At 41.5% G+C, this 27,218-nt stretch overlaps 1 protein-coding gene across 1 annotated transcript; it reads left to right on the top strand.

Annotated features, from left to right (window-relative positions):
- The first annotated feature begins 1,537 nt into the window (after window positions 1–1,537).
- On the top strand, window positions 1,538–25,150 carry LOC129708635 (NADH-cytochrome b5 reductase 1-like). The gene is made up of 9 exons (XM_055654511.1): window positions 1,538–1,680; window positions 7,332–7,481; window positions 7,563–7,635; window positions 8,732–8,838; window positions 11,423–11,552; window positions 16,759–16,842; window positions 17,872–17,957; window positions 21,613–21,712; window positions 23,724–25,150. Exons 1-9 carry the CDS (start codon window positions 1,666–1,668, stop codon window positions 23,894–23,896), a joined length of 918 nt encoding a protein of 305 aa, XP_055510486.1. The 5' UTR covers window positions 1,538–1,665; the 3' UTR covers window positions 23,897–25,150.
- The last annotated feature ends 2,068 nt before the right edge of the window (window positions 25,151–27,218 follow it).

Genomic DNA, 27,218 nt, shown 5'->3' with positions numbered 1-27,218 from the left:
CTTCTCTCCATATCCCCTGATCCCTTTAGCCACAAGGGCCACATCTAACTCCCTCTTAAATATAGCCAATGAACTGGCCTCAACTAACTTCTGCGGCAGAGAATTCCAGAGATTCACCACTCTCTGTGTGAAAAAGGTTTTCCTCATCTCGGTCCTAAAAGATTTCCCCCTTATCCTTAAACTATGACCCCTTGTTCTGGACTTCCCCAACATCGGGAACAATCTTCCTGCATCTAGCCTGTCCAACCCCTTAAGAATTTTGTAAGTTTCTATAAGATCCCCCCTCAATCTTCTGAATTCTAGCGAATACAAACCGAGTCTATCCAGTCTTTCTTCATATGAAAGTCCTGACATCCCAGGAATCAGTCTGGCAACGTTCCAATCGATCGCGTTCCAGAAAAACCCACTCGCAAGATGATTTAAATGCTCTTTTATTTGGACAATCGTGTCATAAGAACATCTAAATTGTCTATATTTTGTGTTATTGTCTATCCATAGTTAATATTTTTATGCTGAATATCAGTTTTAGTCCCATGTATTGTGCAAAAAATTTTTTTTAAATTATATTGTGGATGTTTCTAAATTAATTTATGGGAATTAAACATTAAATTCCTTCCATCTGGCATATAAATTCATGACAGTGAGATTTAAAAATCATGTTATATTGTGAATTCATGTGTGAATGGGATTAGTTTGTTATTTGGATACTTAGGCTATTTAAAAAATATATAATTTTCTTAAGAAATGGAATCTACAGGACATTCTTAATGGGAAAGTAGTGGGCAGAAAGGCATGTCATGTGTGGTTTGAAGAGCAAAAACTTGTAGTTTACAATGCCAAAATTGAAAAGTTGAGGAAATACAAGGTGTACAGAGTTGCTTATTGGTTACAATCTGAGGAGTATGATGACGCTACTGATTATGATATGCCAATGTACCAGCTAGCAACTGATCTTCTCCATAAAGACTTGGTCTATTGCTAGAAATTGTAATTTATTTACCTATCTGTTATGCTTTAATTTCAGGTCATCCAAGTAATATATTTTATATTTGTTTCAGAATGCTTCAATCTATAATAACTGAAAATGTCATTCTGTTCTCTTAATTTTTAATAAAGTTATGGGCTTTTGACTGTCCTCAATCACAGCTTTTGTGTTAAGTCAATGGAAAATCAATAGGGAACAAGATGCTAATTTCCAAGTATGAAAATGGCCACAACCTTTTTTAATACTGAAGATATGAAAGTGAATTAGGTGTCAAATTAAACTTCTTTTTATGCTTTATCTGATGGGATAAATCGCAGACTTGATTTTTAAAATCTCCATTTGCTAGGCCAGATTAGATCTATATTTCTCTCTCTCAACCCCATTCTTCAGCCTTCTCCCCACAACCGCTGACGGTCAGAAACAGTAGTGGAAGCAACTTATCCTCGACCCCCAGATGCTACCAGAGGTGAAAATGAGCAGGAACCTGAGGGCGGGTTACAGGCGCCATGCCAATGCAGTTACTTGCCGCAGCCGCAGCCACCGCCGGCCAAAGCTGCTCCCTCCAGTATCTCTGGTGCCGGCTCTCTCCGGGCGTGAATGCGCATGTGCAGCACTCGCGGGGCGTTGTGGGAGAGGGAAGGGTCGGGGTGGTTGGTGATCGCCGGTGCGGGAGCTCGGTCATGGCGTACTCACTGGTGAGGCAGACCGCGGGGGCTGAGGTGCCAGCGGCACGGCTTGAAGCTCAGTTGCTTCTTTACATAATAGAACCGGATTGAGAGGGTTCTATTTAGAGGGAGGTTGGAAGGGGAGGAGGATAGAGGGAAGAGAGGAGAGGGGGAGGGGGAGAGGGGGGAGAGGGAGGAGAGGGGGATAGAGGGAGGGGAGGAGGATAGAGGGAGGGGAGGAGGATAGAGGGAGGAGAGGGGGATAGAGGGATAGAGGGGGATAGAGAGGGAGGAGGGAGAGGGCGATAGAGGGGGATAGGAGAGGGGGATAGAGGGAGGGGGGAGGAGAGAAGGGGGATGAGGGGGAGAAGAAGAGGAAGGGGGAAGTGAGGTGAGAATTGAAGGGAGGGAGGTATGTAGGGTGGAAGGTATGTAGGGAGCTGGACATTGAAGGAAGGAGGGTCGGGAGTCAGGTTGGGCGGGGTCGAGAATGCATGTCGAATAATTAAAAACAAATATACCAGAGGAGCTCCTCTAGTATCTTTGGTTAAAAAGTACACGAGGACTACGAATTACACGTGGGGTGGGGCAGGGTGGATATCTACACGTGACAAATTGAGAGAAGAGAATAGGACGGTTAAATAATGTGTACTGGAAATTTTTTTCCTGTAGCCCTATTTGGGCAAATTGGGAGCTAATGTTTGGATAAATATACATGGCCAGAGTAGTTAGTAACATGTCTAGTGTTTTAGAATGCAGCTAAACCGCTACAAGGCATTATTTTGGGAACAAATTGGAAAATGTGATGATGTAAGGATCAATGCCTTTATTTGGAATGATGCTTCAGATATTAATAATCTAGAGCTGTTGGTTGCTTCCATTGTGTTTATAGTTGGCTACTGACAGTAAACTAATAGAAATAATAACCCTGTTACTAAATTTAAACCCATATTAAAAAGGTATAGAATTTCCAAGAGTGTGTTTGAGGAGGACTGGATGTTTTGATTGTTATTTGTATATAATAATTTTTTGTTCGCAGCTTTTTTTAATTTTTCTATGGCATGATCTATTTAGCCTATCCTGTCCATGCGGAGGTTCTGCAATCACCATAATTTTCCCTGTTACTAATTTTCCTACCTTTGTGTAGAAAATAGATTGAAAGCTTTATATCTTTTGTTTAATATTTTGACCAGATTCAAAGATTCAGATTCAACTTTAATTGTCATTGTCAGTGTACAGTACAGAGACAACAAAATGCAGTTAGCATCTCCCTGGAAGAGGGACATAGCATACGATTTCAATAAATAAATTACATGCATACAGTCATAGTGTTTTTTCCTGTGGGAGGAGTGTCTGGGGGGGGGGGGGGGGGGGGGGGGGGGGGGGGGGGGATTGGCAGTCACCGACAACGATCCTATAGCAGAGATAGGCTACTCCTGTTAAATGCAATGTACTGACGTGTAGTACGCTATGGAGGGGATCATAGGCATTTTTCCACGCCCATTTTAGCAACCTGAGCCTAACTAACCCGACCCGACTCGCACTGTAATCAATGTTGCTGGGCAACAGTTTGTGTGGGTTAGATTCATAAATCTGTCAGTTCAAACTTCTTGTCAAGAATAAAATTTGATTCTGGTAATTGTCTTTTTTACTGTTTTTTAAATCATTTCTTTTTAAATGGCTCACAAGCAGTGTTTGAGTTGATTTTGTAGTAACCGGAACCGACCCGACTCGCAGGGTGATTGACAGGGGGGGATTTTTTGTGCGTGATATAGGGTTAGATTCATAATTATGTTATTTCATAATTCTGTTGATTCTTGTTAAAGAATAAAATGTTTATGTACACACATACATGAAAATGATATAAATGTATATAACACACATAATTATATTTCTTTTAATCCAATAATGAACTTTATTTCAGACTAGACAAGGGACATTAAGTAAGAAACATTGTAAATAAGAAACATTGTAAACCTCCCTGCAACTTCACACACACTAGGCCTTATCCCCCCCCCCCCCCCCGGCACTCTCTCGCCTGCCCCCTTACTACAATGTCCCCTCCCCCCCGCCCACCTCCTATGCCCCTCTCCTCGCCGCCCCGGACCCCGCTCTCTCTCTCTCTCCTCGCTGCCCCGGACCCCGCACTCCCTCTCCCCGCTGCCCCGGACTCTCTCTCTCCCGCTGCCACGCCGCCCCGCACTCCTTCTCCTCGCTGCCCCGGACCTCACACTCTCTCTCCTCGCTGCCCCGGATCCCACACTATCTCCCCGCTGCCCCAGGCCCGCACTCCTTCTCCTCGCTGCCCCGGACCACGCACTCTTTATCCTCGCTGCCCTGGACCCCGCACTCTTTCTCCTCGCTGCCCCGGACCGCGCACTCCTTCTCCTCGCTGCCCCGGACCCCACACTCTCTCTCCTCGCTGCCCCGGCCCCGCACTCCTTCTCCTCGCTGCCCCGGACCCCACACTCTCTCTCCTCGCTGCCCCGGGCCCCGCACTCCTTCTCCTCGCTGCCCCGGACCCCACACTCTCTCTCCTTGCTGCCCCGGGCCGCACACTCCTTCTCCTCGCTGCCCAGGGCCGCGCTCTCCTCCTTTTGTACATGAGCTCTTGTGACTTATTAGCATGCACACTCTCATAACCAATGGTGATTCTGTTATTCAGCCTCTTTAAATTTCTTTGGATGTCCTGGGGAAAGAGTTTTTCTAGAAATGTTCGAAGTTGGGACGGAACCGTTCTTAGGATGGAACCCTTATAAATTCTTGCAACAACCTGTAAACATCAATGCTGTAATTTGCATTGCTAAAGTAAATAAAGAACCACCTGCAAGATTATCTTCAGGGTTAAAACTATTACACATTATAATCAGAAGATTTATCAAAAGTAGCAGCATCTCAATTGGCCATAGCACAGAAAAATAATAATTGCCGATCCAAGTCATTTATCCTAACGTTGGAAAGATATTAGGAAATAAACTGATGAACTACAAGTGAGCTGTAACCTGATAGTTGACATTGTGGAGATAAGGTCATGCAAAAACACTAGCTGGATATCAGCAGTTCAGTTTGGTGCTCCCTTGCATTTTGGTTCATTGGCATCAAATAAAACATCAGCAATATGTTCAATCAGCCAGTCAGAAAGTTTACATTAAATTGGCCTGTTGAAATTAACCTGAGATCAACAGCTGTGTGCAGGACTCCACATTTTCCCATCAGAAGATGTTTGAACATTGACAATTGTCAACAGCACGCTATTAGTGTTCAGAGTCTTTAAATGTCAGTGGAATAACTAGCAGCTAATGCTGTCTCTTGGCATCAGCCTAACATACTTGGGCATGGAAATTGTGTAAGGTGCAGCCAAGTAGAGTAGAAAATGTTCTCGAATATTTTTCCATTCTATTTTTTGTTTTAATTTTGCAGACATTCTAAATAGTTAAAAATAACAAATCCTATTATAGAAAATTAATGTTTGCACAATGGGTTCTGAGTGGAGAAACATTTATAATGAATGAAAAGATTAATTAAAATTGGTTTGCGTGATAGTTTGGACTACGTCCACAGCACTGCAATTTCTTGTAGCCAGGCTAAGCTGTGATGCTCCAGTTAGGATGTATTGTAGAAATGGTATTTGTAGAAATTCGATACGGTGTATCTTGTAGAGATATCGTCAGTCTGAAGAAGGGTTTCTGCCCGAAACGTTGCCTATTTCAGTCTGAAGAAATGTTTCGGCCCGAAATGTTGCCTATTTCCTTCGCTCCATAGATGCTGTGTTTCTCCAGCACTTTTGCCTACCTTTGTGTATCTTGTAGAAATTGGTAAGTCATTGGGCGCATGCTAGATTTCTGTAGTATTCTGATGAATTCAAAGTTGGCATGCTTTCCTGGCCATAATATTAATGTGGTTGGACTAGAACAAATTCTAGTTGATATTTATACCTAAGGACTTGAAGGTCTCAATCATCTTCACTTTAGCACTTTTTACAGACTAGAGCATGTATTTCATTCTGCTACCTGGTCGATGACCAGCTCTTTTGTTTGCTGACATTGAGGGTGAGAGGTTGTTTTTCAAACTGTTTTGAAACAATCAAAGTTTCAAGTGATCTGACAAATGGGCAACAATCTAAAACGTTAACTTTTTCTTCTTACAAATGTAGCTTGACCTGGATATATTCCACATTTTCTGTTTTTGTTTTGGATTTGTTGTATTTTTTGGAGTTTTTCAGAAAAATCTTAACTTTCTCATCTTACCTATGGCAACCTGGTTGACTAGTTCAGTGGCACTTTATTGACACGTGCAAAACATGCTGACATTTTTATTGAATCGCCTGATTTGGCACCATTTCCAGAAGTCCAGTCCACACTCTTAAGTCTTATGGAGTTGCGCCCGATGCAGGCGAGCCCCAGATCATTCAGCGTGCTGAAGCTCCACCTCTCGCCCGGCCACCTTCCTGCAGGGGGTGTGGGAGGTAGGACCCAGGATCACTTTCCTGCCAGCGTTGCTTCTTGCGACTGTCGTTGCTGGCTCCCTCCTCTACGATACTCTGGGTTTCAGGGGACGAACAGGGTCTGGGCTCCGTGGCTTTCCCTCTACAGGCCGCGGTCAGCCGGGTCTTTCTGCGTCCTGCTATTTGGCACACTGGGTCTTCCGGGCGAGTTTCCAGTCTGCAGAGGACACACTGGGGCTTCCTGGCAGGTTCTTGCCCCCGTCAGATATGGCTCGGCTTACTGGGATCCTCCTGCCGCCTGGCTTCTGCACATTTCACTATTAATGAACTAGTCCTGGAGTAAAAATATTCTAAAACGTTAAGCTTTGAGATGCTAATCAATTTTAAATTATCCATAATAATATTTTACTTGGTGATCTCTGACCATTCAGAATTTATTTTTCTTTACATAGACAACCCTCAATCTGTTCTGTCCATTTAATCTGTGAAATCATTTTTCTGTCTTGGTTTGTTTATGTCTTTAATGTGAAAAGCTGCTCAATTTGGTAGCAGAGCTACTAGACTGAAAGGATGAACATGCTTGAAACTTCTTTGGAAGTGAAATCTACATCAGATATAGCTTGATGTCTGCGGTAGCTTTCCTAAATTAGTAACATTACAATTTCTCCACGGCTTTCAAAATCTGGACTATTAGTTTTATTCTGTAACGTTAGAGATAGCTTAGTTATGTGTATTTTATGTTTTGGGACTCAGCTGCTTGTCTGTATTTGGATACTAATTTTGCTATTAACAATGACTTGATATTATGGCCAGGGTTTACCATATCTGACTCTTCAGGGCAATAAAGAATTTGCATTGTGAATCATTAAAGGATTCAACAGTTCATGTTCGCTTATGTGGGCCATTTGGCAGAGGTTCTTTGTTTGCAGAAGCATTTGAAGTCCTCTGGAGAACGCAACAAAAAATCCTTGGTGTATTCTTGTCTTACGCAATTGCAGTACTTATTTCAAATAGGTTGAGATGTTAATGGCAAAGAAAAATCACATGTTTGCATAGAACTATGTATTCATTTTTAACATTTGTGATCTTTATAGTGGTCTAATACTTAATTTTGGGCAATGTTTTGGATTACTCCTGCTTTTATGTAATATCTGAACCAATTTGTACCAGGGCTTTAGACTTTAGCGAAATATGTGCCTTTATCTTGTTCTTCTGAAGTACTGTTCATGTCTTACAGACCTCGAGTGTGCTCCTTGCATTAGGCGCTGTATTTTTAACAACAGTTGGAGTTGTTGTAGGACATTATGTATTGTCCAAAAAAAAGAAACCAAAAATTACATTGCAAGATCCTAATGAGAAGTACCCTCTGCGACTGATAGATAAGGAGGTAAATATACCCTTTGAGTACTCAGCCTTTCAATACTTAATAAATTTGTAAAATACTGACACGGTTTTGCTTTCAAAACAGGTTGTGAGTCATGACACCAGGAGATTTCGTTTTGCACTTCCATCAGCCGATCACATTCTTGGTTTGCCTGTGGGTAAGTAAAATTCACTTTGAATAGCATTATTCATTATGAGTTCATGGGAGTAGCTTGATTGGCTTACTCTTGACATTTCCTTGTGATGAAAAATATCCTGCTCCTGATGGCCTAGTTGATGTTGGGATTTATTGGGTAGAAAGTTAATCAAGGGAAGATAGCAATAGTTGCTGCTGTTAATGCATTATTACTTAGTGTGTCTAAACAGTGCATCATTACCAGCATTTGTTTTGTTTGCTTTGCTTTTATTGCCTGTCAAGCAGTGCATTAGAATTGCATTGCAAGTAAAGACGTTTTAATATCCAATGCATATCCCAAGCTCAGATTTGAGACATTTTGGTAAAGGTTTTCAGTTAAACATAGACATACAAAAATCTCACTATGGGTTCTTGAGAATAAAAAAACCTTGCCTACAATGTCATTTAGATCAGCGATTCCCAACCTGGGGCCATATGGCCCCCATGGCGAATTTCAGGGGGGGCACAGAAAATTTTGGGGATTTAGGGAGCCACAGGTTCAATGAAGGGGGGCACAGAGCTACCACCCTGTTGCCTCCTAAATTTCAGTTCTAATAAATTTAAATCTATGTAGTTTAAATATTTTTTATGTTTGTGGAATAGAATAAAAGAGAATATATGTGCAATTAATAGACACTGATATTTTTATGGAAAGTATTATATAATATTGAAGTACATTTTTCCGCTAATAATGTCGGGGGGGCACACAGAAAAATTAAAAGATCCCAAGCGGGCCATGAGCTAAAAAAGGTTGGGAACCACTGATTTAGATAACTAGTAAAAATAAATGAAACCATGCATAGGGCTTTGAATATTTCATCCCACATTTTGAGTTGCCTATCGAAGCTTTGCCACTCACACCTACTGCTATTGAACCACCTTACTTGTTTCTGCAACAAATTGCTTGTTTGTCAGTTTTGTATGGTTTTTAGACCAATATCTAACCAGATGGGAAGGGAAATTGTTTTCTTTTGGCCTTCAAGATGTAAAAAAAGCCTAATATCAGGGATACATAATGATTTCACTTCAATTATGATCTTCATTTTAAGCATTTGTTTATCTTGAATATTTAATTGCAGGAAAACATGTGTATCTTTCTGCCAGAATTGATGGAAACCTAGTTGTGCGACCATATACTCCAGTTACCTCTGATGATGATAAGGGCTATGTGGATTTAGTTGTGAAGGTAATACGTATTTCCTCATTCACTTTCCTTACTGGCGAATTTATATGTAATCCAAATTTTTTTTTTTTTTAACTTTCTCTAACCTAACCGTAGCCAAGTAGAATTAGAAAGTAACCCTAAATAATCTAAATAAACTAAATAATCTTTTCAATCATTAATTAAAAATAAAGATCCTTATACATTTTATTCTCATTTGGCTAACCTTTGCAAAATACCAAATAGAATTTTCCTTGGTGAGTGCTATAAACTTTGTTTTTCTGTTCCTGGATTCTTCTCTAGGCAATCTGCGTTTACTAAATAAATTTGAGTTTACTTGCACCTGAGGTACAGGGTGATACCGAAGGAAATTGCATGCAGCCTAACCTGGATAGGATACTTGCATATGCTTCCAGGTTTCTTCCTCGGAGGTAGCACAAGATAAATCAATAAGCTGCCACATTATTTGTATATCCAATGAAACATGAAACTGCCACATTATTTGTAAATCCAATGAAACATGAAACACCAACACAGTTTGATCGATAATCTCCCTGGAGTAAATCACTGCTTAGGTTGGGAGAGACAACATGTTCCATAGTGGTTTTAATAGGCAATCTTCTACATTTTGTGAACATCCTTGGCTGCACTGAAAATCAACAACGTGGACTCTGACCGTCTTTTGCCCAATGGAATCTCTAGATTAGCTGCCAATCAAATTGATATCACCCTTTCCCCAAGGTGGTAATTATTTTACCTTGTTCTCAAGTTATTTAAATTATTTTATCATGGGAGATTATTTCAAATAGCATTCTGTCACATAATAAGCAGTTAAGCTTGCATTGTTTAAGAGTAACTAAATCAAAATGCTATTGGAAAAAGGGCGACAATTTTGGAAAGTTTCAGTGCCCACATTTAAACAGGTATGTGGATAAGACATGTTTAGAGGGATACTAGAGTGGGACCCATTGGGTCCCAGTCACACAGGAGGCCTGGTCCCCCAACGCAACCCATTCCCCAACGCAATATGCCACCACTCACCCATTCCCCCAACGCAGGGGGGCAGCACTGCCGCTGCCTAACTCTGCCACTGCCTATCGCGTCGTAGCCTACGGCTGTCGCGGCCTCCCCACTGGCTTCAGGCGGACACCGGTGGGGAGCATCGTGCAGCTGGGGACGGGACGACTTCAGGCAGGGGCCTGGGGGGGGGGGGGGTGGCGGCTTCAGGAGGGGGGCCGGGGTGAAAAGCGTCCTACAGCTGGGGGAGGGGGACGGCTTTAGGATAGGACTGTCGGGGGCCGGGGGGGGGGGGGAGAAGCGTCCTATAGCCGGGGGAGGGGGGCGGCTTCAGGCGGGGACGGTGGGGAGGGTCTTGCACTTGAGGCGGGGGCTGTCGTGGCCTGGCACTGCCATGGCCTACCGTTGCTGCTCCCCCACCGGCTTTAGGCAGGGACCGGAGGGGAGTAACCTGCAGCTAGGGACGGGACGGCTTCAGGTGGGAGCCGGGGGAAGCGCATGGCTTCAGGTGTGGGGGGGAGGAAGTGTCCTACAGACGGGGGATGGGGACGGCTTCAGGCTGGGGCTGTCGGGGTCCAGTGGGGGAGTGACCTGCAGCCGGGGCAGGGTGACGGCTTCAGGGGGGGGGGGGGGGGGGGAGAGGGGAGAGAGCTCGGAGAAAAGACGGCGGTTGTGGGCTGAGGGGGATGTCACTGGGGTGGGGGGGGGCAGGAGCTAGCGAGGGGGACCAGAGGGGAAGGGGCTGGAGCTGATGGTGCGAAGGGGACGCACAGCGGGGGCACTGGACATTCTCCGCCGGGATCAGATTTTCCGTTTGGCGACATCTCCCACGCCGGGCTGCGCCCCCTTCCGGTCCCTCTGAAAAATTGTGTCCAGTTGGAAACCTCCGCCGGCCATCTTCAGCTCCAGTAAAGACTTGATGGCGCAGGAAGGGGCAGACCATCCCACGGAGTGACAGGAGAAAAGACCAAGCCACGCAGCGCTGACTGACAGGAGAAGAGATCGATCTGCGCATGCGCGTTTTTAAAGATTTTTAAACCTCGCTAACTTTTACATTAGACCACCGATCGGAACGAAACCTGGTGCACTCGCAGCACAGGAGAACGGTGAGTAAGCGTATCGCGTACCGTTATTGTGCAAATAAAAAGACCACGCAAAGCGGAAGATAACAAGATCAGAGTTTTAGTTATGTATAGATGGAAGATAGATAGATGGGCCAAACACAGGTAGGTGGGACTCGTGTGGGTGGGACATGTTGGCCGGTATGGAGAAGTCTGACCGAAGGGTATAAGACTCTTTGACTTATGAACTGTGATATAACCAAAATTGTTGCCATGCAATCGCAATACATAAATATTTAACCTCTGATATCCAGGATATGTATTTATTTTAAATCATGATTAAATTATGGTCCCACGTTAAAGTACAGTTTCACATTTATTTTTCTGTAACCATGATTTTAAACCTGAAATATATGGAGTAACTAGCTCTTTGGCCTTGCTGCTTATATAGAATTTTAGTTTTTTATCTTCATAATAGACACCACATTTGGATTTTGTGTCTAAACTCAAAGGTTGATCTTTTTCTGCAGATATATTTTAAAGGAGTGCATCCTAAATTCCCTGAAGGTGGAAAAATGTCTCAGTACCTGGAAGATATGAAGATTGGTGATACTATTCACTTCAGAGGGCCGGGTGGATTACTCCTTTATAATGGAAACGGTGATATTTGCAAACTATTCGATGCTAGGGTAGCTTTATAATTGTCAGATTTTAATTTAGGATTATTTGTGTTAATAATTGAAACCCTAATCTCCACATAACCCCCCCCCCCCCACCCTTCTTTCATTTCATTCTTTGTGGAAAAATGAGTCAGACCGAGTCAAAATACTAAGTTTTGTGCAGACAATCCCCACAATCTTGATATAGTTTTTCCAGTTCAGCTGCTTAATATTGGTGATCTTGCCAAACCTAGAAGATGTTGATGCGGAATGCTTCATTATTAATGACATTGAAAATGTAGAATTGTCAAAAGCAGCCCATTTTGACTATAGTAAATAGGTCAATGTTGTTTCTCCAAGGAGAGCTTTATGGGGAACCTTTCCCGTGATCACCTGGTTGTTAATGGGTTTCTTTGTCTTGCGTGACTTTTATTTAATCAAAGTAGGGCTTCAAGATGCCAGTCAGTTATTGCCTAGGTTGAGCCGACTTTGTGTCTTTCGATCAGCTATATCTTTGAGGGTGGAATTTAAGATTGAGGTTGAATATTCCTTCCAGATCCTGGCAATGTTGATTGAATAATTAGGAGCAAAGTAGGAATATTGTTTACACCTTGATCCTTGTGTTAATTTATTGGCTGTCCAGTGGTTAAGAATTGGGATGTTCTCTGGGAGATACAGGATTTGGGTACAGGATACTCAGTTGGATGATCAGCCATGATCATATTGAATGGCGGTGCAGGCTCGAATGGCCTACTATATAACCATATAACAATTACAGCACGGAAACAGGCCATCTTGACCCTTCTAGTCCGTGCCGAACACATAATCTCCCCTAGTCCCATATACCTGCGCTCAGACCATAACCCTCCATTCCCTTCCCATCCATATAACTATCCAATTTATTTTTAAATGATAAAAACGAACCTGCCTCCACTGGAAGCTCATTCCACACAGCTACCACTCTCAGTAAAGAAGTTCCCCCTCATGTTACCCCTAAACTTCAGTCCCTTAATTCTCATGTCATGTCCCCTTGTTTGAATCTTCCCTACTCTCAGTGGGAAAAGCTTTTCCACGTCAACTCTGTCTATCCCTCTCATCATTTTAAAAACCTCTATCAAGTCCCCCCTTAACCTTCTGCGCTCCAAAGAATAAAGCCCTAACTTGTTCAACCTTTCTCTGTAACTTAGTTGCTGAAACCCAGGCAACATTCTAGTAAATCTCCTCTGTACTCTCTCTATTTTGTTGACATCCTTCCTATAATTAGGCGACCAAGATTGTACACCATACTCCAGAATTGGCCTCACCAATGCCTTATACAATTTTAACATTACATCCCAACTTCTATACTCAATGCTCTGATTTATAAAGGCCAGCACACCAAAAGCTTTCTTTACCACCCTATCTACATGAGATTCCACTTTCAGGGAACTGTGCACAGTTATTCCCAGATCCCTCTGTTCACCTACATTATTCAATTCCCTACTATTTACCATGTACGTCCTATTTTGATTTGTCCTGCCAAGATGTAGCACCTCACACTTATCAGCATTAAACTCCATCTGCCATCTTTCAGCCCACTCTTCCAACTGGCATAAATCTCTCTGTAGACTTTGAAACTCTACTTCATTACCCGCAACCCCACCTATCTTAGTATCATCTGCATACTTACTAATCCAAATTACCACACCATCATCCAGATCATTGATGTACATGACAAACAACAGTGGACCCAACACAGATCCCTGTGGCACCCCACTCGTCACTGGCCTCCAACCTGACAAACAACCATCCACCATTACTCTCTGGCATATCCCATTCAGCCACTGTTGAATCCATCTTGCTACTCCACCATTAATACCCAACCATTGAACCTTCTTAACCAACCTTCCATGAGGAACCTTGTCAAAGGCCTTACTGAAGTCCATATACACAACATCCACTGCGTTACCCTCATCAATTTCCCGAGTAACATCTTCAAAAAATTCAAGAAGATTAGTTAAACAAGACCTTCCAGGCACAAATCCATGTTGACTGTTCCTAATCAGACCCTGTTTATCCAGATGCTTATATATATTATCTCTAAGTATTCTTTCCATTAATTTGCCCACCACTGACGTCAAACTAACAGGTCTATAATTGCTAGGTTTACTCTTAGACCCCTTTTTAAACAATGGAACAACATGCGCAGTACTCCAATCCTCCGGCGCTATTCCCGTTTCTAATGACATTTGAAATATTTCTGCCATAGCCCCTGCTATTTCTACACTAACTTCCCTCAATGTCCTAGGGAATATCCTGTCCGGACCTGGAGACTTATCCACTTTTATATTTCTCAAAAGTGTCAGTACTTCCTCTTCTTTGATCCTCATAGTTTCCATAGCTACTCTACTTGTTTCCCTTACCTCACATAATTCAATATCCTTCTCCTTGGTGAATACCGAAGAAAAGAAACTGTTCAATATCTCCCCATCTCTTTTGGCTCTGCAGATAGTTGTCCACTCTGACTCTCTAATGGACCAATTTTATCCCTCGTTATCCTTTTGCTATTAATATAGCGGTAGAAACCCTTCGGATTTACTTTTACCTTACTTGCCAAAGCAACCTCATATCTTCTTTTAGCTTTTCTAATTTCTTTCTTAAGATTCTTTTTACATTCTTTATACTCCTCAAGCACCTCATTTACTCCATGGTGCCTATAATTATTGTAGATCTCCCTCTTTTTCTGAACCAAGTGTCCAATTTCCCTTGAAAACCATGGCTCTTTACAATTTTTATGATTTCCTTTCAACCGAACAGGGACATAAAGATTCTGTACTCTTAAAATTTCACCTTTAAATGTACTCCATTTCTCTTCCACATCTTTCCCATAAAACAAACTGTCCCAATTTACTCCTTTTAAATCCTTTCGCATCTCCTCAAAGTTAGCCTTTCTCCAATCAAAAATCTCAACCCTAGGTCCCGTTTTGTCCCTCTCCATAATTATATTGAAACTAATGGTATTGTGATCACTGGACCCGAACTGTTCCCCAACGCATACCTCTGCCACCTGACCCATCTCATTTCCTAACAGGAGGTCCAATACCGCCCCTTCTCTAGTAGGTACTTCTATGTATTGTTGCAAAAAACTATCCTGCACACATTTTACAAACTCCAACCCATCCAGCCCATTTACAGAATGTGTTTCCCAGTCTATGTGTGGAAAATTGAAATCTCCCACAATCACTACCTTGTGCTTACTACTAATATCTGCAATCTCCTCACATATTTGCTCTTCCAATTCTCGCTCCCCATTTGGCGGTCTATAATACACCCCTATAAGTGTTGCTACCCCTTTCCCATTTCTCAGTTCCACCCAAATAGCCTTCCTAGACGAGCCCTCTAATCTATCCTGCCAAAGCACTGCTGTAATATCTTCCCTGATAAGCAATGCAACACCTCCACCTCTTGCCCCTCCAATTCTATCACACCTGAAGCAACGAAATCCTGGAATATTTAATTTCCAATCACAGCCCTCCTGCAACCATGTTTCACTGATCGCCACAACATCATACTTCCAGGTGTCAATCCAGGCTCTAAGTTCATCCACTTTTCTTACAATGCTCCTAGCATTAAAATATACACATTTAAGAAACCCACCCTCTCTTATTCTCTGATTATTTTCTTTTTCTTCTCTCTCCCCTACATTTTGGGTCAGAGTGCTACCATTCTCTGCCCCCTGCTTCACACACTGACTGCTAGCTTTCCCAATTTGAGTCCCTCCCCCCAACCATACTAGTTTAAAGTCTCCCCAGTAGCCTTTGCAAATCTCCCCGCCAGGATATTGGTCCCCCTTGAGTTCAAGTGCAACCCGTCCTTTCTGCACAGGTCGCACCTTCCCCAAAAGAGGTCCCAATGATCCAGAAACTTGAATCCTGCACCTATTGTCTATGTTTCTAAGTCATTGTCTGCAAACCAACATTTTCTGCAGGTTAGTCTAGGGTGACACCTCCCTCAACTGTGGGTGGAAAGACTAAGCTCTGTGCAGTCTGCTGGTAGTCAGTATGTAGGGTGGCTCTGGTTTCATTTGGTTCATCTCAGGATATCTTCAGTGCTGCTCATCATTGAAACTAGGTGGACTTTGGCATTCTTCCTACTGTACAGTGAGATCAAGCCTGCTGTATATCCCAGCTCCATTTATTTGTTTAGGCTTTGTTTTGATGTGCTCGATCGGCAATCTGATTTATTAATTTTTCATGCTTTTTGTGGGAAAATGTTTCCCTTTTGCCTGCTGTTTCTAAATCTGTCTTGAATCTTAGAATTTTAAATTATTGGGGGAAATTCAAATCAAAATACCCTGCAATCCATCAGTTCCCCTTGGAATGAAAATGAGTTTCTCAGCACATTTTAATAATTGGTCTGAAGAAGGGTCTTGCCCGAATGTTACCAGTCCATGTCCTGCAGTATAATAAATTCCTTTCAGTAATTCAGTTGAAGCTGTAGTCACTTTCTTTTGACTATTTTGTCATTTGGAGATTTGCAGTTTAAACAGGTCTCTGCAATGTCAGGAATGTTGTACAGTTTGTGCCTATTTAAGTTCATATCGTCCGATGGTTATGCATCACCCAAGTCAAAAGGGCATTAAAAGCCTTCATCAGAAAGGCCACTACTGTAAGCAAACTCTTAGCCATTTTATTAGGGTTGAAAGTCCATGTTTTCTAATTATCCTGCCTTTTCAAATCATTGGCTAACTGATACCTTTAACAGAGATGCACTCTAGCTCTCCTTCATAAATGATGTGATTCAGTTTAGGATGGGTTTCTTGAACTTGGCAGCATGATGACTGCATATCTCATTTTGTATTTTAAGGAACAATCAGGATCTGGGGTCATTGGTCTTGGCATAAAATGCTCTGAAGCTACCCATTATTGTGCCATACTTTTAGCCAGTTGAGGTAAATTATTTAGCAAAGTGAAACAGATATACCAGTTGAGGTTAATTATTTAGCAGAGTGAAACATGAACTTTATTAACTTGATAGTGTCATTATAATTGAGCGAGCAAACCTCAAACCTTTCAGCAAAGCCATCTTTATCAGTCAAAGCAAAACTTGGTTCTCATGCAGAGAACTTTCTTTGGTATAATTGAGACTACATATTTAATTTGTATTGTGACATCAAGCATTGGGTGGTAAAGAGGCAGTTCAACAAAATTGTTCTTTTTTTTTTTTAGGTGATTTTAGTATCCAGTCTGACAAGAAATCGCCACCAGAAACAAGATGTGCAAGAAAACTTGGCATGATTGCAGGTGGATCTGGTAGGTGAAAATGACTTTGCAGCTGGAGCTTTGTGAGTTGGCATCCAAATTTGATGTAAATCTGTGGAGTAAATTTCACAATGATCGTAGTGTATTGTACAAATATAAAATTACTTATCGAAATTGACCCACCTCTACCTCTTCCAGTTCCCCCACCCCACCCCACTACAACTATCACTTATTATCTCCCATAGATAGACACAAAAAGCTGGAGTAACTCAGCGGGATAAGCAGCATCTCTGGAGAGAAGGAATTTGTGTCTATCTTCGGTTTAATCCAGCATCCACAGTTCCTTCCTACTTATTATCTTCCCATCTCCACCGCTTTCTGCTTTCCGTAGAGAGCGCTCCCCCTGCAACTGCAGGAGGTGAAACTGTCCCTATACCACCTCCATTGCCTTCATCCAGGGACCCCTGCAACCCTTCCAAGTGAGCCAGAGGTTCGTGCACTTCTAATCTCCACTGCATCTGGGGTTCCTGATGTGGCCTTCCGTATATCGGTGAGACCAAGTGTAGACTCGGCCTCCAGGGTCTCCTGAAATTCCCATTTGCTAACCTTTTTCCCCCTTCCCATTTCCGTGCTTATTTTCCCAAGATCCTTTTGTTAGAATGAATTGTGGTGATAGTATTAATGTGAGATGGGGATGGAGGGTACATGTACTTGTCACGTGCTTGTCACTAGAATGGAAGTTGAACCTTGTCTAATTTTGTTTCCCTTCCCTATTGGAGATGTTGAAAACAAGTCACATCTCCACAGCATCTACAACACAACATACAATTTTTACCTGTATGACAGAGCAAGTATACAATGTTATCAAGCAGAATGTAATTGCATGAGAAGGAAGAAACAAATTAACATTTGATTTTAAATATTGTGGAATGGAATTAAAATACATTAACTGGAAATGAGTTCAAACAGTACAGAATATTGAAGCAGATGCTAAAATGAGTCATAACTGTCGACTGTATAAATTTGGCAGCAAGGTTTTATTTTGTCGATTTTACTAACTTGTATTTATTTATTCTGCAGGTATTACTCCAATGTTGCAGTTGATCCGTGCTATCACAAAGGATCGTGACGACTCGACTATCTGCTACTTACTCTTTGCAAATCAAGTGTGTAATCTAAACTATTTCCTATGTATTCAAAGGTAGACAAAAATGCTGGAGAAACTCAGCGGGTGAGGCATTTATGGAGCGAAGGAATAGGCGACGTTTCGGTCGAGACCCTTCTTCAGACCTATGTGATTTAAGTGTTAAAACACTGATCAGATAAAGTAGCGAATCTTTCACAGCTGATACATTTGAACTGTAAATGGACCAGCCACTTTGTGCACTGTAAAGACGTCGTCATCGCCGTGTGTCCTCCCCCCGCCCCCGCCCGAGTAGCCAATCTCGCACCTTCTGTTTGAATCTCAGGCCTTTGTTCCAACCATCTGCATATCAAAAAACCCTCTTGCCTGTCTACTTATCAACTGCCATGCTTTGTCCAGTCTCTCCTCTGTTCCAGCTTTCTTTCTCCTTTCTCTCTTCCCCCTCTCCCCCACACACATGCGCAGTCTAGAGAAGGGTCCCATCCCAAAACATCACCTATTCATGTTCTCCAAAGTTGCTGTCTGACCCGCTGAGTTACTCTAACACCATCTTTTTTAAAGAATTATCATTTGCCAGCTTTGTCCCACCCCCATTTCTTTTCCAGTCGTCCACACACACACACACACACACACAATTAGTCTGAAGAAAGAGGTGGCCCGAATGTCACCTGTCCATTTCCTCCAGCAATGATGCCTGACCCGTTGTTACCCCACCACGGTGTTTGGCTTAAATTTTCATAGTTTTCTTTCCAGCTTGCTATATAATATGAAATAAGGTTCCCTGTGTATGTTATTTGTAGGAGTCTTGCTATTTAAGTGTTAAAGCACTAATCAGATAAAGCAAAGGATCTTGCACAGCAGATATATTTGAGCTGTAGAAGTGCAAATGTGGCAGCCACTTTGCTGCTACTATTTGGCGAACTTTACTGTGCACAGTCATAGAGCATGGAAACAGGCTATTAGGCCCAACTGATCCATGCCAACCAAGATGCCCCATCAAAGCTACCCCATTTCCCTGTGTTTGGCCCATATCTCTAAACCTCTAAATGAGCCAAGATAATTTATTTTGTTGTTGGGAAAACAAATATTGGCTCACATTCTGGAAGAATTTGTTTGCTATTCAATAGTGTGATTGAATAACTTTATACTAACTGAATTTAGACACAGTCTGTCTAAAATAGCATCTTCAGCACTGCACTTTATGGTTCTAGTCTGTGTTAGATATTTAAATCCTACTATAGTGCTTAAACGTGCAGCTTTGTGCAAATGTGAAATCATAAATATGTACCAAGTCTCCATATTAAGTCTAATTTAAAATCTGGCTCTATGCAGAATTGACCAGTTAAACATTGTACTTGCTATTCTAATGGTTGCAGAAGATGGTGGGGAAGAACACCTTGTGAAATTATGAAAAATCCTCCCGCTTCTGTTTTTTCCAAACCAACAAAATCCTTGTATTGACTATTCAGCTGGTACTTTCTCCTACATTGAATGTTAGTCAGTGAAAACTATTTAACATCGACTATTGTGTTTAATGCAGCAAACTAATTTGCTAATTGTTAATTCCCATGTAATGGAAACTATTTGGGGCCTTGCTTTGACCTTAACTATCTGTGGATCTCTCCATCTCTAGACTTTAATATTATCAATTTTGTAATATTATAGTAATATAGGTATTGAGTGAAACAAGTGGGTCAATTTAAAAAGGCCTTAAATAGGACATTCTGTCACCTTTTTTCAAAAGGTTGCATTCATGTTGTGTCTTGAACATAATTGTATCACAAGATGCTTCAATGTAAATAGAAGCTGGTGGCAAATCAACAAACTACATTAGAACAGGTGATCAAAAACTTGCTCAGAGTAGAACAGGCTTCCATTTAGTGGTGGTTAGGAACATTGAGTATGAGGAACTTCCAGAAAAGAGACAACTACTAGCAAAGGAAGTCAATGTATTGGAGGCCAGAAATGGAAAACTGTAGAGTTGACATGTTGGTGATAAGGAAAGATTAAAAAAACATGGAGGATTTGAAAGCAGTGGTAATTATAAATTTGTGTAATTTATGCGTCAGCAGCTAATGTAGATAATCGAGTGAGTGATGGAAATATAGGTGTTAAGTAAGTTGGGGAAGTGTCTCACTCGCTGCTTCGTACTTGGTCTCACTTTTTGTAAAATGGTGATTTAAACTTAAGGTAGGGGGGATTTAAATTATTTGCAGATCCTAAACTGCAAGATATTATGAATGGACTGGTACTGTGGGCACACAAGAAACTAAATAGAACATTGTATAGAATGGTTGATCATGGCCTAACTGTATAAAACGCGTGTTGAGCCACAGCTAGACAACTGCCTTGTTCTGGTCACCATTTCAAGTAATCTCTTACAGTGGATGATTCTTAAGTGATGTGCATGGATGTTGTTAGGGCTGGAGAATTTTTGAGGAAGGATTAGCAGGGTTGGGGGTAGTTTGGAAAGTGGTAACTGAGATTTTAATTATGGTACTTCAAATTTGAGAGTTTGATGGATGCTTTCTATTTGCCCCATGCACCACAGCACAAAGAGAAATTTAAAGAAATAAGATTGGAGAATAGTTGAGTTTTTTTTTTAAGCAAGTGGAGTTGTTGAGTTTGCTACGTGAAAGCGTGGAGGCAAAATTACTCATTATACAAAAAAATGGATATGTTCATAAGTAATAGGAACAGAATTAGGCCATTCTACTCTGCCATTCAATCATGGCGGATCTATCTTTCCCATGCAAACAGATTCTCTTGCCTTGTCCCCATAACCCCTGACAACCGCACTAATCAAGAATCTATCTCTGCCTTAAAAAATATACATTGACTTGGCCTCCACAGCCTTCTGTGGCAATTAATTCCACAGATGCAGGACCCTCTGACTAAAGAAATTCCTCCTCATCTCCTTCCTAAAGGAATGTCATTTAATTCTGAGGCTATGACATCTGGTCCTAGACTCTCCCACTAGTGGAAATATCCTCTCCACATCCACTCTATCCAGGCCTTTTACTATTCGGTAATTTCAATGAGGTCCCCCTCATCCTTCTAAACTCCAGTGAGTTAGAGGCCCAGTGCTGTCAAACGTTCAAATCTGGGATCACTCGTAAACCTCTTGGACCCTCTCTAGATGCTGTAATACATCTGTGTATGGTCCAATAACTAGAAGGTTGGAGCATCCTTTTTCTCAACAGTTATGGATACGGTGAACAGACATAAGTAAACATATTCATTCTTTGTCTTTTGGGGTCTCATCCGATGATGATTAAAAGTTGACAGCAGTTGAAATGCCTCAGCCTCAGAGGGCCGTGGAGGCTGGTTCTCTGGATACAAGAGAGAGCTAGATAGGGCTCTTAAAGCTAGCGGAGTCGGGATATGGGGAGAAGGCAGGAACGGGGTACTGATGGGGATGATCAGCCATGATCACATTGAATGGCGGTGCTGGCTCGAAGGGCCAAGTGGCCTACTCCTGCACCTATTGTCTACTATCTATTGGAATGTTGCTTATGGTTTTGCAATTCAAATGATAGTTTCAAAAAACCCTTTGAAGTGTCCAGGCTGGACTTCAGACTACTTTGTTCAGTTTGCTGCTTGTGGGGGATAGTGTCCAGTTCCTAGTCCTTCCCAGCAGCTACAAATTTGTGCTTAAATGTATTTACTCTCGTCAGACTGACAAAGACATTCTGCTACGTGATGATTTGGAGGAACTTCAAGCTCTGTATCCTGATCGCTTTAAGCTGTGGTTTACTGTGGATAAAGCTCCTGAAGGTAATTTTTAATACATTTTGTTATGAATGTATTTATCATTAACTCCTTTAGTATTGGTTTATAGTGGTCTTTGCTGGCTTTCAATTATTTCTTTCACCATATAAGAATCTTGTTACATTCTAGAATCAGCAACAAAAAAAAATTACTGCAATGTATGCAGAAATTGTGATCTTTTATGGACCACCATATTGACCTATTTGTTGTCAACAACGTACCTCGGTGACAACAACGTACCTCGGTGACTGCCAATCACCACCCCCCACCCCCCGGACACTTATTATTATTTATTCAAATCATTTGCTATGTCGCTCTTCAAGGGAGATGCTAAATGCATTTCGTTGTCTCTGTACTGTACACTGACAATGACAATTAAAAAATTGAATCTGAATCTGAATCTATTGTAGATTTCATTTATTTTCTGTATCGGAGATTAATTTTATCAGGGTGTTTAACAAAAATGTAATTAGATATAATCCATGTTTCAATGTTCAGATTTATTTTCCTTTGCTTTCCTGCCAAAGTTAATTGCAAATGAAAAAAAAAGATTTTAACTTAATGTAAAAACAAAAACTCATATTTAAAAATTGGCATGTTGAGTTAGAATTTTGATGTGGTTTAATTTTGTAAATTAACCATAGTCTAGCTTGTAATTTCAATATTAAGTTTCCTAAATTTTCAATTTAAGTTGAACTCCAATTAAAGCTGTGATAATAGTTAATAAATTGAATGAACAATTGATGAGTTAAAACAAGAGATTCAAAGAATTAGATTGTTACATATTGGGATTTAAATACTTCAATGCTGAAATTTTCATAAGACCCATTTTTTCTTGGAATTACTTGCATTGAGGCAAGCATTTATTCAGAGCTACTCTGTTTTAAATGGCAGTAATTAAGATTCTCTTTTTTCATGTAAATAATCCAACTAGTTGACATTAAAGTACTTATAGTGGAGCAAGATAGGCTACTCCTGCTAAATGCAATGGGCTGACGTGTAGTACGCTATGGAGGGGATCCTGGGCATTTTTCCCCGCCCATTTTAGTAACCTGAGCCTACCTGACCCGACCCGACTCGCAGTGTAATCAATGTTGCGGGGCAACAGTTTGTGTGGGTTAGATTCATAAATCTGTCAGTTCATACTTCTTGTCAAGAATAAAATTTGACTCTGGTAATTGTCGTTTTTTAAATCATTTATTTTTAAATGGTTCACAAGCAGTGTTTGAGTTGATTTTGTAGTAACCGGAACCGACCCGACTCGACAGGGTAATTGACGCAGGGTAATTGACATTGTTAATTCTTGTTAAAGAATAAAATGTTTATAAACACACATACATGAAAATTATATAAATGTATATAATCATATAACACACACAATTATATTTCTTCTGATCCAATAACGAACTTTATTTCAGACTAGACAAGGGACATTAAATAACATTGTAAATAAGAAACATTTGTAAACCTCCCCGCAACTTCACACGCACTAGGCCTTTATCCCCCCCCCCGGCACTACCTCGCCTGCCCCCTCACTACAATGTCTCCCCCCCTCCTCTCCCTGCTGCCCCACACTCCCTCTCCCGCCCCCGGACCCCACACTCCCTCTCCCCGCTGTGGATCCAATCTTTGGGGGGAAGCAAGATGGCGGAGGCTGGTTGCTAAAATGAGTCATATAATCACCCATGAATCCGCCCATGAGCGTACTACACGTTTGCGTGAGAGTAACCCATCTTGCTTCGCTATAAGATCTTTGGTTGACATACAAGGCAAATAATAAATTCTACGGTGTAGTAATTTAAATTAGTTCAAAAGCTTGATTTAATAACAAGCTGATCTATTAGATAGGCACACCCCTTGACCTTTATATCTTTAAGCAGTATTATCCTGACACTGAACAAATTGCCGTCTAAAGGTTCGAATGTGTCATTGATCCGAGGATGCAAGAGCTTTCGATTGATGCATATTTCATGAAATTGTTCACTGTTTAATGTTTTGTTTTTGTTTTTGTTTTTAGGATGGGATTATAGCAAAGGTTATGTGAATGCTGATTTGATTAAGGATCACCTGCCTGCAGCTGCTGAGGATGTATTGATTCTCATGTGTGGCCCACCTCCTATGATTCAATTTGCGTGCAACCCCAACTTGGACAAACTTGGATATTCACAAGGAATGCGTTTTACGTACTAAATGCTAACATTAGCTTTAGGGGTAAAGGGAAAAGTCAAACGGAAATATTTGCACTTCAGCCTGTGGTATTTGCCGTACAGCAATTAAACATGAACTTTTTTATGCAGGTTGTTTGTGTTGCTAATGTTGTTTATAGCAGTGTATTTGTACATGTTCAGATACATATTTAATATGGTGTGATTTGTTAATCTGCTTGAAAAGCATAGAATTGAACAATTTAACATGCAAGTCAATGCTTGAACTTGAATTTTCACTGTTCTACTGCAAACGTATTTTGAATGTCAAGTACTGGCAAAACCTGTCAGACAAAATGATCGAGCCAGTGGCATGTGGCTAGATGTATTGCATTTCAGAAATCATTAAATGTTGTTAATTTGATTTCACATTGTTGTACTACCTTTGACAGTTAACACCAAAGAATGTTTGTTCTTCAACTGCCAATAGTAGTGATTATAATTATATTTGAGATGTGCAATGAAATAATTCCAAACCTTGGGATTTTTCTCCTCGTGCATCCTTCTTTTGGGTCTCCAGGGTTGAATATGAGCACAAGATATTTGGACCCAAAATGTAATGGTAACCACAACCAATTCGCTCAAAAATAATTTTGGAAATTCCAAAGATTTCTGGGTGAACTAAGAGAATTCTGCTTGGCATTATTCGGGAATATTGTTTAATATGCAAGTTTACCAGAGATTATAAAATGCAAATACCAAACAAATGACGTTGGCAGAGCGGAATGGCTGTAATGCATTGGTAGCAATTGGTCTAAATATTTAATCTTTGTTTAGCAGGCTTGGCATGAGTTCTTTATGATTTTGGTGATAGTAATAACAATTGTTGATCTGTTCTATTTCTTCTGTGTTTCCGTAATAACCATATGTAATAATTCTAACTGAAGTACTTGTGCCTTAAGTGAGTCTTATTTACTTAAGATTTTGGTCTAGCACGCTAAAATCCATACTGTTTTGAACTGGTTTGCAACAGTGGTAAGGTTTACTTTCAAAGGTGCAACTTGGATGTCAGTTCTTGCACATAGCTCTGGTTTAAAAATAAATTGGCTGACAACTTGTATTTTGGCTTTGCATCAGTTTCCCACTTAATATAAAACAAATTATTAACAAGATATGACTCTACTCTTCAACCAATTACTATGAGTAATCAGGATTTGTTCTAATGATTCTTGCAGTATATGGTGCTGATCACTGGTTTTGATTTTGAAATGTTTGTCACTAAATAAAGTCTCTTCATTGACACAGTTGTGCATTGAAATTAATCTTTAGTTTGATTTTGAAACACAGAATAGTTAAAGGCTTGTATAGAGTAGATGTGAGAGAATGTTTCCACTAGTAGGAGAGTTTAGGACTAGAGGTCATAGCCTCAGAATTAAAGGATGTTCTTTTAGGAAGGAGATGAGACATTTATTTAGTCAGAGGGTGGTATAGATTCTTGATTAATACAGGTGTCCGAGGTTATGGGGAGAAGGCAGGAGAATAGGGTTAGGAGGGAGAGATAGATCTGCCATGATTGAATGGCGGAGTGGACTCGATGGGCTAATTGGCCTAATTCTGCTCCTATTCCTTATGATCTTAAGAAACAGCTCATCTTTAAAATTCTGGAATCATATAGCATGGAAAACCCCCCTCTTATGGTCCTGTCCCACTTAGGCGATTTTTCAGGCGACTGCCGGCGACTCAAATTGTAGCAAGTGGCTGAAAAAACGATGACGAACGGCGACTGTCAGAGTGGAACACATATACACATCACTTCCTTCACCAGCCAGTTATGCAGGCTGAAGAAGAACAGGGCTAGGGGGGGGGGGGGGGGGGGGGGGGGGGAGTGCTGTCTGAGTGAAATTCACATGGTGCAAAGCCAATGTGATACTGACACACACCATGATGATCAGGAAGGTTGGTGCTATAATTAAGACGGTGAAAGCACAGTGTAAGGGGAGGGTCATTTAAGTCCTTTAAAGGAGTGGGGAGGAGAAGGGATAGATGGGGTGGGGAGAAGGAGTGGAGACAGAGAAGCCAGAGATACACGGCTGTGAAGCTCGGTGGACATTAACATTTTATCCGGTTATCCTTGGTTCTAAAAACTACTGTTTACAGTTTTTTTCCCAATGAGCCAATGAAATTCTCCGGTGAGCACTGGCGAGGACCTATGACAACCTTCGACCTCCTGGCAACCCACTACCACTGAACCTACGCCACGAGAATTCTCGCTATTCTCCATGACATCAAAATTCTGGGCAACCAGAATGAAGCCGCGACTTGTTACGAAAATGCGGGAGCTACTTACTACCATGCAGGCGACACCCCGGCAACCTCCACGAGACCTCATAGTCTCCTGTAGTCGCCTAAAAAGTTGCGTTAGTGGGACAGGCCCATTATTGCTCTCCAACTGCCTAGGTGAGTGCACTTCCTTACACACTCTGGGACAAAACAGTCTTTTTGATTTGTATTAATGTGTTGGATAAATCATGGGATTCAGACAACAGAGTTGTATAACAAGGTGCACTATAAAATAAGACACATAGACTCGCGTATCCACGTAGGCACTCGCAAACCCTGAGTACACAGCAAAGTACGCCACCGGTTTGTTGCTTGTTGACGATCTGGCATTGTTCACGACACGGCCAGAGGCTGGGGCTCTCTCGTTGTTCTGGAAGGGGGCAGGGAATGGTCCTTTATGGCTTTTCTCGTCCACATCTCCTCCCGTGAGCTCATCCTTAGCCCGTGCCATCAAGCTGCGCCACACTTTAGGGCCTGTCCCACTTGGCGATTTTTTTTCAGAGACTGCTGGCATCATTGACGTATCAGGTCACCCAAAAGGTTGCGGCGGTGACGCGACATGATGACGTATTGACGCACGGTGTTCCCTCAAGTGTCGCAACATTTTTTTGTCGCTGCTGGATTTTGAAATGTTCAAAACCTTTTGGCGACCCCAATATGACACCGGCAGTCGCTGAAAAAAATCGCCAAGTGGGAGAGGCCCTTTAGTCTGTTGTCCACACCGTTTCTGCGTTACTTGTGTGAGGCGGTTCGCCCAGCTATCGCAGTGTTTTGATCAGCATGCCCAGACATGATCAAACATGCAAAATTGCGTTTTAAACATCATTTCACCCCAATGATCCACCAACACTCCTTCCATCCAATTGTGCGGCTATTGTGTATCATCTGCAAAAAGTATGCATGAAAGCTGCTCAAACATATTTTGCAAACAAACTTCTCAGAACGCTGCAAGTGCAAGTGAACTTCAATTCTTGCAAGTCCCTTTTCCGTCACCTGCCTATTTTGAGATTGTACAGAATTTCTTCCAG

The sequence above is a fragment of the Leucoraja erinacea genome, chromosome 24 (assembly GCF_028641065.1).
Source record: "Leucoraja erinacea ecotype New England chromosome 24, Leri_hhj_1, whole genome shotgun sequence".
NCBI lineage: Eukaryota > Metazoa > Chordata > Chondrichthyes > Rajiformes > Rajidae > Leucoraja > Leucoraja erinaceus.
The sequence above is the reverse complement of the archived record's forward strand: the minus strand, read 5'-3'. Positions and strand labels throughout refer to the sequence as shown.

Coding starts and splice junctions, on each gene's coding strand:
- LOC129708635 (XM_055654511.1), top strand. Junction 16,843..17,871: donor CATGATTGCAGGTGGATCTG/GTAGGTGAAAAT, acceptor TTTATTCTGCAG/GTATTACTCCAATGTTGCAG. Junction 17,958..21,612: donor ACTTACTCTTTGCAAATCAA/GTGTGTAATCTA, acceptor TACTCTCGTCAG/ACTGACAAAGACATTCTGCT.